The sequence below is a fragment of the Mizuhopecten yessoensis genome, unplaced genomic scaffold (assembly GCF_002113885.1).
Source record: "Mizuhopecten yessoensis strain PY_sf001 unplaced genomic scaffold, ASM211388v2 scaffold4615, whole genome shotgun sequence".
NCBI lineage: Eukaryota > Metazoa > Mollusca > Bivalvia > Pectinida > Pectinidae > Mizuhopecten > Mizuhopecten yessoensis.
The window spans coordinates 525,796-537,743 of NW_018405635.1; the positions used below are offsets into that span (position 1 = coordinate 525,796).

An 11,948-nucleotide genomic window follows, 5' to 3' on the forward strand; every position below is an offset into this window, starting at 1 on the left:
AGCTCCTGCGAATTCCTCAAAATTGAATTTATTAATGTATATGCTAATTGTATTAATTGTATATCTATGTACTGTAAAGCGCTTTAGAGTGGCTTATGTTAGCTAGATAAGGTGCTATATTAAATGTTGTATACTATTTTATTTTATTACTCACATGTCCGGTAAAAGTGTTCAACTGAGTTCTTACACTCACATGTCCAGTATGAGTGTTCAACTGAGTTCTTACACTCACATGTCCAGTATAAGTGTTCAACTGAGTCCTTACACTCACATGTTCAGTATAAGTGTTCAACTGATTTCTTTCACTCACATGTTCAGTATAAGTGTTCAACTGAGTTCTTACACTCATAAGTCCAGTATGAGTGTTCAACTGATTTCTTACATTCACATGTCCAATATAAGTGTTCAACTGAGTTCTTACACTCATATGTCCAGTATAAGTGTTCAACTGAGTTCTTACACTGATCATGTGTCCAGTATAAGTGTTCAACTGAGTTTTTACACTAACATGTCCAGTATGAGTGTTCAACTGAGTTCTTACACTCACATGTCCAATATAAGTGTTCAACTGAGTTATTTCACTGATCATGTGTCCAGTATAAGTGTTCAACTGAGTTATTTCACTGATCATGTGTCCAGTATAAGTGTTCAACTGAGTTCTTACACTCACATGTCCAGTTTGAGTGTTCGACTGAGTTCTTACACTCACATGTCCAGTATAAGTGTTCAAATGAGTTTTTACACTCATGTGTCCAGTATGAGTGTTCAACTGAGTTCTTACACTCACATGTCCAGAATAGGTGTTCAACTGAGTTCTTACAGTTATACTGGACATGTAAGTATGATTGTTCAACTGAGTTCTTACACTCACATGTCCAGTATGAGTGTTCAACTGAGTTCTTACACTCACTGAGTAAGAACTCAGTTGAACACCTTTTCTGGACATGTGAGTGTAAGAACTCAGTTGAACACTCATACTGGACATGTGAGTGTAAGAACTCAGTTGAACAATCATACTTACATGTCCAGTATAACTGTAAGAACTCAGTTGAACACCTATTCTGGACATGTGAGTGTAAGAACTCAGTTGAACACTCATACTGGACACATGAGTGTAAAAACTCATTTGAACACTTATACTGGACATGTGAGTGTAAGAACTCAGTCGAACACTCAAACTGGACATGTGAGTGTAAGAACTCAGTTGAACACTTATACTGGACACATGATCAGTGAAATAACTCAGTTGAACACTTATACTGGACACATGATCAGTGAAATAACTCAGTTGAACACTTATATTGGACATGTGAGTGTAAGAACTCAGTTGAACACTCATACTGGACATGTTAGTGTAAAAACTCAGTTGAACACTTATACTGGACACATGATCAGTGTAAGAACTCAGTTGAACACTTATACTGGACATATGAGTGTAAGAACTCAGTTGAACACTTATATTGGACATGTGAATGTAAGAAATCAGTTGAACACTCATACTGGACTTATGAGTGTAAGAACTCAGTTGAACACTTATACTGAACATGTGAGTGAAAGAAATCAGTTGAACACTCATACTGGACAGGTGAGTGTAAGAACTCAGTCGAACACTCAAACTGGACATGTGAGTGTAAGGACTCAGTTGAACACTTATACTGGACATGTGAGTGTAAGGACTCAGTTGAACACTGATACCGGACACGTGAGTAATAAAATAAAATAGTATACAACATTTAATATAGCACCTTATCTAGCTAACATAAGCCACTCTAAAGCGCTTTACAGTACATAGATATACAATTAATACAATTAGCATATACATTAATTAATTCAATTTTGAGGAATTCGCAGGAGCTAACTACTAGTCCTATGCCACCTTGCTAATATCTCCCTATGTGTGTATGCCTGCGTGTGTGCTGGAGATGTATTGTGTTCTGTTTTGTAGTGGGACCGTGCTTCCAACGGCATCTTTTATAGTGCCACCTCACTTGAATGCAACAGTACAGATACCGCAACATCCACCCCAGACCATTTTATACTCCACCTGGGTTGTCGGAATTGTGTGGGCAAGAGAAAAACACTTTCTCTGATATTCCATGTGTACGACGACTTCGTGGATCAAACCCTGGCCGTCTGTGTGAAAGGCTGAAGTGTAAACCACTCAACCAATCTGCCCATGAGTGTTAGAACTCTGTTGAACACTCAAACTGGACAGTGGATATATGGGAGTATAAAAAACCATACCCGCTAGACCTGATGGTCATAGTAAATAAGTCTCTTTATAGAAACCTTCTAATTACCTGGATGTTTCTGGGGGTTCCACTTTAGCTCGGGAGGATGCTGTGGTTTTACAATAGCTGGGGATGCGTGACCTTCGTGACCTTTTGCCCTTGCGACCTTTGCTTTTTTTATCATGTTGAGAGTTTCCTGACCCTGCATCATCACTTTCATCAGTCTGACGAACATCTGATTAATCAATGGAAATAGAAAATGAAATATTGTATTTTAAGTTCAGGTATATAAGTTTGAGATTTCAAAAAAAATGTTGGCAAATTCTCAAAGGTATGTAACAGTTTCAACTTTTGCATGACATGTGCCACATTTTGACTCATTTTGTGAGTTTGTGTATTTCATTGTCTAGGGTTGTCCAAAAGTAACAGTGGCCAATGTGATAGTTTGTTTTAGTAAGACGAGAAGTTGAAAGGCTAATAGGGGCATAGGTGGACAACTTCTTTAGTAACAATGAAGAAAGAAACTTTGAAAATATCAGGATGTGATCCATTATTTTTTTGAATTATATACTTTGATTACAACCATTTCGTTTAAAATGTTTCCACAATTAGCACTGAAACACCAACAACATATCAAAAGTCTGTCTCCGTGCACTGTATTATTTTCTGTCATCAAGAAATGACACATCGCAAGCTATTTATTGGTGTCAAAAATATAACAAGATATCTCAGAGGGATCTTGGCGCCCACCATTGTACCATCTTCATTAGTTCTTTGTCAGTTTGATCTTTTCTCTTCTTCTCTCTAATCTGTTTGATCGAGTCATGTTAACAGTAAATGCACCTTGAGGTAACTTTTCTGTTTGATCGAGTCAGGTTAACAGTAAATGCACCTTGAGGTACCTTTTCTGTTTGATCGAGTCAGGTTAACGGTAAATTCATCTTGAGGTAACTTTTCTGTTTGATCGAGTCATGTTAACAGTAAATGCACCATGAAGTAACTTTTGATATAAATTTACTATACTGCTGTGTATAAAAGTGAGTTTACTATACTGCTGTGTATAAGATATAACCTTCAAAGTGAGTTTGTCCTTTTATATATTTACTAGTACAGTAGTTAATGTGAAAGAAATAGAACCGATCATTGCAATATGACAAAGATGTCCAAGTTCTTCCTGCTGCCATCTTGTTTTATGATCACTCTCAAAATAAAACATTAACTAAGGGGAACCTTCATATCAAATGAGAAAGATGTCCAAGTGCTTCCTGCTGCCATCTTGTATTATGATCACTCTCAAAACATGCACATTAACTAAGGGGAACCTTCATATCAAATGAGAAAGATGCCCCTCAAGTCCTGTCACAGAATTACCAATAACTGTCAAAATCCAACACAGCCACTTGTTGACTATTTTGTTTGTTGACCATTTTGTTTATTCTATCAGTCACAAAAGAAAACATGCACAATTAATGTCCAAGGGGAACCTACACATCAAATTGGAGAAAGATCCCTCCAGTAATTTCTGAGAAAAACCGTTTACAACCTTTAACTCTCATAGTTCAAGATGGTGCCTGTCGGTCATCTTGGTTTTCTGATCTGTCCCAAAATTTGATATGTACAACAAAGGACCATTGGGAACCAACATGTGAAGTTTGAAGAAGATCTCTCTGTCACTTTCTAAGAAACAGTGCTGAAAAGAATTGTTTAAGGATGGACAGAACAAAGCGATGGAAAGGTGGACGGACAGCGGACTGCAGACAAAAGGCAATTTGAATAGCCCACCATCTGATGATGGTGGGCTTTTTTAAGTACATGGTTGAAATTGGCAGTTACCATCTAAGGAGCTTTATTAAGTTTCTTGAGAATTTTATCATTGTGTTTTTCCCTTCTTTACTTCTATTATCTACTATCCGCAATGTTTGCTGTGCTCGTTCTGTCTGTCATCCCACCATGAGTCATCCCTGGAGTCCTCCAATACCATGTATTCCTTCAACTACTACTGGTTGTGACCTGTACCCGACGTGTTGGAGTCCTCCAATCCCATGAATTCCTTCAACTACTACTGATTGTGACCTGTACCCGACGTGCTGGAGTCCTCCAATACCATGTATTCCTTCAACTACTACTAATTGTGACCTGTCCCCGACGTGTTGGAGTCCTCCAATACCATGAATTCCTTCAACTACTACTGATTGTGACCTGTACCTGACGTGTTGGAGTCCTCCAATACCATGTATTCCTTCCACTACTACTGATTGTGACCTGTACCCGACGTGTTGGAGTCCTACAATACCATGTATTCCTTCAACTACTACTGGTTGTAACCTGTACCCGACGTGTTGGAGTCCTCCAATGCCATGTATTCCTTCAACTACTACTGGTTGTGACCTGTACCCGACGTGTTGGAGTCCTCCAATGCCATGTATTCCTTCAACTACTACTGGTTGTGACCTGTACCCGACGTGTTGGAGTCCTCCAATGCCATGTATTCCTTCAACTACTACTGGTTGTGACCTGTACCCGACGTGTTGGAGTCCTCCAATACAATGTATTCCTTCAACAACTACTGATTTTGACCTGTACCCGACGTGTTGGAGTCCTCCAATACCATGTATTCCTTCCACTACTACTGATTGTGACCTGTACCCGACGTGTTGGAGTCCTCCAATGCCATGTATTCCTTCAACTACTACTGATTGTGACCTGTACCCGACGTGTTGGAGTCAGCGGGGTTTTACTGTATGTCTCTATTTTACCTCCCGGCCACAGGATTGTAAACCTTAAGCTTACCTCTCTCAGCCACAAGTTTAGTGACAGACCCAGGGGAACTGCTCTGCTCATCATATACAGCCTGAAAATGATAAAACAGATCATTTTTATCATCTTGAAAAAGTAATTGATAAAAAGAGGAACTATGTTTTAAGTTGTCATTGACATGCAATATATTGATATTTTACCAACAGATGATAAATTTTAGCACAGATTTACAAATAAATAGATGCTGCGAACTGTTCATTTTATCACAACACCAAGAAGTAAAATAAACTGCAGAATTCAAACCCTCAGGAAAGTATTGCTTAAAGCGAAAATCAGGAAAACTATTTATTTACAAAAAATCCTAAAAATTAAGCCATAAACCTAACATATTTACAAAAAAATAGTTTGTATGCAAAAACATCAATTGTTTTTTTTGATTATTCACAAAAATTAAGTATTCACAAAATTCAAGTACCCACACAAATTATATATTATTTTCAGGAGACTGATATTTTCATACCAGTTATGACAGATATTCAGTTTGGCTACACATGGAAAAAAAAAAAATCTAATAAAACAAATAATAATTTAAAGCATCGTTAATTGCGTACAAGTACTCACGATTTTGGAAGAATTTCCGTTCCAAGCCTTAAGGTTATATTTATGTCAACATTCCTACATTTTTCTGTCAGTCATAGACATACTGTTTTCTATGACATTCCTTCAGGACCAATTTTACTGGACATCTGAATATTCTTTATATTGTTTATTTTCTGACATTTACAGACAGTATGACATCATGTTTAGAGTAGTTTGACTGTATAACAATGTTACACTGACCTTTGACCTAGACGGCTGTAGCAGGTTTGCAATCTGTTGTTCTAAGATCCTGAGGCGTCGATTTTGTTCCGACACTCCGCTGATGTTCTGCAATCAGACAAGAAAATCCTATTTAAAACATTTTCATCTTAATGTGTCTGAAAGATTTATTTTGCAGGAAAAATGAACCATCATGTATATGTATATATATATAAACAAGAGGCCTAATGGGCCTGGATCGCTCACCTGGTATTAATCTCACACTTGTAATCTTAATAGTGGACTAAATAACGGCTACAGGCAGAAAATCAGTGTTTGATTCATAAGAACCTATTAAAAGATTTAAACATATGACGCCTGTGACCTTGAATGTTGAACAAGGACATTAGGTTGAAAGTGGGAAAAGGTCATTCATTTAAACAAAAGTGGTAGCCCTTCATCCCAGCATGCTACAGGCCTAATTTTAGTACCCTTGGCCTTTTGGTTATTGAGAAGAAGTTGTTTGAAGATTTTACGACATTTGACCAATGTGACCTTGAAAGTGGGTCAAGGTCATTTATTTGAACAAACTTGGTAGCCCTTCAACCCAGCATGCCACAAACCCAATATCAGTACCCTCTGCCTTTTGGTTATTCAGAAGAGGTCATTTGAAGATTTTACGACATTTGACCCCTGTGACCTTGAAAGTGAGTCGACGTAATTCATTTCAACAAACTTGGTAGCCCTTCATCCCAGCATGCTACAGGCCCAATATCAGTACCCTGGGCCTTTTGGTTATTCAGAAGAAGTTGTTTGAAGATTTTAAGACATCTGACCCCTGTGACCTTGAAAGTGGGTCAAGGTCATTCAATTGAACAAACTTTGTAGCCCTTCATCCCAGCATGCTACAGGCCCAATATCAGTACCCTGGGCCTTTTAGTTATTGAAAAGAAGCTGTTTGAAGATTGTAAGACATTTGACCCCTGTGACCTTGAAAGTGGGTCAAGGTCATTCATTTGAACAAACTTGGTAGCCCTTCATCCCAGCATGCTAATGGTCAAATATCAGTACCCTGACAACGGACGCCGCACCGGGGCAGGTGAGCTAAATAAACACATAATATATTTAGGTCAAAGATTGAAATAACTGAGTTTATTTATAGCTCACCAATCACAGACACTTAACTATATCCCATACCGCAACTTTCAACCAACTTGTCTATTTATAGCCCACCAATCAGACACTTTACTAAATCCCATATGGCACCTTTCAGCCAACTTGTCTATTTATAGCCCACCAATAACAGACACTTTACTAAATCCCATACGGCACCTTTCAACCAACTTGTCTATTTATAGCCCACCAATCACAGACACTTTACTAAATCCCATACATCACCTTTCAACCAACTTGTCTATTTATAGCCCACCAATCACAGACACTTTACTAAATCCCATACGGCACCTTTCAACCAACTTGTCTATTTATAGCCCACCAATCACAGAAACTTTATTAAATCCAATACGGCACCTTTCAACCAACTTGTCTATTTATAGCCCACCAATCACAGACACTTTATTAAATCCAATACGGCACCTTTCAACCAACTTGTCTATTTATAGCCCACCAATAACAGACACTTTACTAAATCCCATACGGCACCTTTCAACCAATGTGTCTATTTATAGCTCACCAATCACAGACACTTTACTAAATCCCATACAGCACCTTTCAACCAACTTGTCTATTTATAGCCCACCAATCACAGACACTTTACTAAATCCCAGACGGCACCTTTCAACCAACATGTCTATTTATAGCTCACCAATCACAGACACTTTACTAAATCCCATACGGCACCTTTCAACCAACTTGTCTATTTATAGCCCACCAATCACAGACACTTTATTAAATCCAATACGGCACCTTTCAACAAACTTGTCTATTTATAGCCCACCAATCACAGACACTTAACTAAATCCCATACGGCACCTTTAAACCAACATGTCTATTTATAGCTCACCAATCACAGACACTTTACTAAATCCCATACGGCACCTTTCAACCATCTTGTCTATTTATAGCCCACCAATCACAGAAACTTTATTAAATCCAATACGGCACCTTTCAACCAAATTGTCTATTTATAGCCCACCAATCACAGACACTTTATTAAATCCAATACGGCACCTTTCAACCAAATTGTCTATTTATAGCCCACCAATCACAGACACTTAACTAAATCCCATACGGCACCTTTAAACCAACATGTCTATTTATAGCTCACCAATCACAGACACTTTACTAAATCCCAGACGGCACCTTTCAACCAACATGTCTATTTATAGCTCACCAATCACAGACACTTTACTAAATCCCAGACGGCACCTTTCAACCAACATGTCTATTTATAGCTCACCAATCACAGACACTTTACTAAATCCCAGACGGCACCTTTCAACCAACATGTCTATTTATAGCTCACCAATCACAGACACTTTACTAAATCCCAGACGGCACCTTTCAACCAACATGTCTATTTATAGCTCACCAATCACAGACACTTTACTAAATCCCATACAGCACCTTTCAACCAACTTGTCTATTTATAGCCCACCAATAACAGACACTTTACTAAATCCCATACGGCACCTTTCAACCAATGTGTCTATTTATAGCTCACCAATCACAGACACTTTACTAAATCCCAGACGGCACCTTTCAACCAACATGTCTATTTATAGCTCACCAATCACAGACACTTTACTAAATCCCATACGGCACCTTTCAACCAACTTGTCTATTTATAGCCCACCAATAACAGACACTTTACTAAATCCCATACGGCACCTTTCAACCAACTTGTTATATGATCCTTGAGATTCTCCAAATGCCACAACATAAACAAACAAGGTTTACACAAGGTTTACCTGGAGGATCACCAACAACTGTCAAATTACCAGGGAATTTTATAAAGATAGAATATTCTCTTCATTCACTGTTCCAATTTTGTTTTGCCATTTTAAAGTGATTTCTTCACGATTCAGACCCTAACTGTCTCTGAATTGTTTTCTTTTTCACAGATTGTTACACAACCTTTCAAATGTTGTTGAATTGTTTTGGCCAAACAGTGGTTCAATTAAATTAAAACAGGGCTATCAGTAGACCCTTTCATTTACTGTCTCGTAATTAATTTGATCATTGACCCACAGAAAAAAAGGTCCACCTTGTGTTGTCAATCAAGAAGAACAAGGAAACCATCTTGTAAATTTTGAGAAAAAACATTCCCGAAAGGGGAAATTGATTCTCAAATCATTCTCAACTTCGTCTCAGGTTTCCTAGACTGTCCATGTAATTTTTATCTTACATATGTTTATTACTGGTAGGTGGTATAAAGTTATATATATACGTCTATTCCATTTCTCCCTATCTTTAACAAAACTCACAAGGTTCATTCAGCTCATATGAAGTGAAGTTTGACATCCTTTACTGTAGATATACTTATGGGTAGACACAAAAACTATCCAAGATTCAAACACGATCAGAGAGTAAAGGGAGCTAACCCAACTTACACTAATCACTAGGGATGTACAATTTAGCCTGTAGGCAGAATTTGAAGAATTCTATTCGCTCATCCTATGTTTTTGTAGTACATATATAGAATTTTAGTCTTGGACATAATATCTACCAGCTCAGGGTTTCGAGCCGGTGAAATTGTACACCCAGGTCACCATTTTGATAGGCCATGTACAAATTCAAAAGTAGCTGAAAAATCGATTTCTTGGCAAAACAAAAAAAAACATCAGAATTCAAAAAGGAGAAAACATTAAATGAAATACTTACATGAAGACATTAACATAGAGACTTATTTTTGTGAGTGACAGTGTGTGTGACAGTGTGTTTGTGGCAATTTGTTCATTACATTGTTTCTAACAATTTGTGAGAGAGTGTTTGTGACAATTTGTGAGACAGTGTATGAGACTGTGCGTGACATCATGTGAGACAGTGTATGAGACTGTGCGTGACATAATGTGAGACAGTATATGAGACTGTGTGTAACATCATGTGAGACAGGGTATGAGACTGTGCGTGATAACATGTGAGACAGTGTATGAGACTGTGCATGACATCATGTGAGACAGTGTATGAGACTGTGTGTGACATCATGTGAGACAGTGTATGAGACTGTGCGTGACATCATGTGAGACATTGTTTGTGAGATTGTGTGTGACAGTGTGTGAGACAATGTTTTTGATAGTGTGTGTGAGTGTTAGTGACAGGGTAAGTGACAGTCATTTTAAGCTATACAGATATTAAAACACACATATTTCAAATCCTTTTTCATACTTGCCAACCCTCCCTTTTTAGGAGGGAGACTCATGATTTTCGCCCCTTACAATTTAGTGTTATCAACCAGTGAACTGTTGCTATATATTCTTAGATCTAAAATTTCATCTGAAAGAACAACTCAACATGTTATTTTAAAGGGTTAACTGTCTCTAGGGGATGTATACACACATTTTATTTATACTTTAATTTTGAACAGGCAAAATCTCCCCTATGGAAATTAAAAACATTTGGCAAGTATGCTATTGGGAATTTTGTTCTCGTACTGACCTGATGTTGGTCAGTATGAGAAAGTGATTATCAAAAGAACCTTAGGAACAGCACAAGAACAAAATATCTAGCTATATATATCTAGGTGTGCCTTATAGCTATATATATCTAGGTGTGCCTTAAAGGTTTTGAGTGAGGTTTAACTTTCTGGTGGATCAATGCAGATGTGACTTACCTGTTTGTCTGTACTCCTGTCCAGGTCAGACTCAGATACCTGTGTATACTAGTGTCAGAGCTGGACTGTAGGGTCTTAGCTAGTGTCATAGCTGGACTGTAGGGTCTTAATATGTAACAACTACTGACCTGTTTGTCTGTACTCCTGTCCAGATCAGACTCGGACACCTGTGTAATACTAGTGTCAGAGCTGGACTGTAGGGTCTTACTCTGTAACAACTACTGACCTGTTTGTCTGTACTCCTGTCCAGATCAGACTCGGACACCTGTGTAATACTAGTGTCAGAGCTGGACTGTAGGGTCTTAGCTAGTGTCATAGCTGGACTGTATGGTCTTAATATGTTACAACTACTGACCTGTTTGTCTGTACTCCTGTCCAGGTCAGACTCGAACACCTGTGTATACTAGTGTCAGAGCTGGGCTGTAGGGGCTTAATATGTAACAACTACTGACCTGTTTGTCTGTGCTCCTGTCCAGGTCAGACTCGGACACCTGTGCATACTAGTGTCAGAGCTGGACTGTAGGGTCTTAGCTAGTGTCATAGCTGGACTGTAGGGTCTTAATATGTAACAACTACTGACCTGTTTATCTGTACTCCTGTCCAGGTCAGACTCGGACCCCTGTGTATACTAGTGTCAGAGCTGGACTGTAGGGGCTTAATATGTAACAACTACTGACCTGTTTGTCTGTTCTCCTGTCCAGGTCAGACTCGGACACCTGTGTATACTAGTGTCAGTGCTGGACTGTAGGGTCTTAATATGTAACAACTACTGACCTGTTTGTCTGTACTCCTGTCCAGGTCAGACTCGGACACCTGTGCATTACTAGTGTCAGAGCTGGACTGTAGGGTTTTCCGTTTGAAGATTTCCAAGGCTTTATCAATTTTTGGTGTCACCAGGTCCAGCGGTTTTCCTTCCTACAAAAGTTACACATTCCTGTCTCATTATCTTCAACTCATGATACTTGTTAACTATTAAGTATGCTTTGGAATAAAATATCATTTTCCTTTTATATCATAGATACCACTGTACATTATAATTACTATCAGTGATAAGAATCTCTAGAATGTCATTGGTCAATAGACCAATGTGTAACTATTGCCCTATAATAAACATGCCAGTGATACTTTCAGGGATACTATCATTAAATTATCAGATTCCTTATAGGAGCATTAATATGTTGGGCTATAAAATCACCTCAAACTTAGCTTCATTTATTTTCAAATGTGTTGAAATCAGGAATGTTAAATGGTGAGATGTATAAACTCAGGACCATGGTATTGGCAACAAACTCCCTGTAATTATATGTGAAAAGGAACAATTATTATGTAGTGTGTAGGAGGTAGAGACTTACAGGTGTAGTGTGTAGAAG

At 38.2% G+C, this 11,948-nt stretch overlaps 1 protein-coding gene across 1 annotated transcript in view; it reads right to left on the minus strand.

Annotated features, from left to right (window-relative positions):
* The window catches only part of LOC110449458 (leucine-rich repeat and coiled-coil domain-containing protein 1-like), a 142,575-nt gene that overhangs the window by 116,929 nt on the left and 13,698 nt on the right, over positions 1 to 11,948 (minus strand). Inside the window, exons 6-9 of the mRNA XM_021496334.1 lie at positions 11,353 to 11,493; positions 5,829 to 5,915; positions 5,022 to 5,082; positions 2,301 to 2,466 (exon numbers count right to left, since the gene is read on the minus strand). Of these exons, the coding sequence (XP_021352009.1) occupies positions 2,301 to 2,466; positions 5,022 to 5,082; positions 5,829 to 5,915; positions 11,353 to 11,493 (455 nt within the window). The remainder of the gene's footprint in view (positions 1 to 2,300; positions 2,467 to 5,021; positions 5,083 to 5,828; positions 5,916 to 11,352; positions 11,494 to 11,948) is intronic.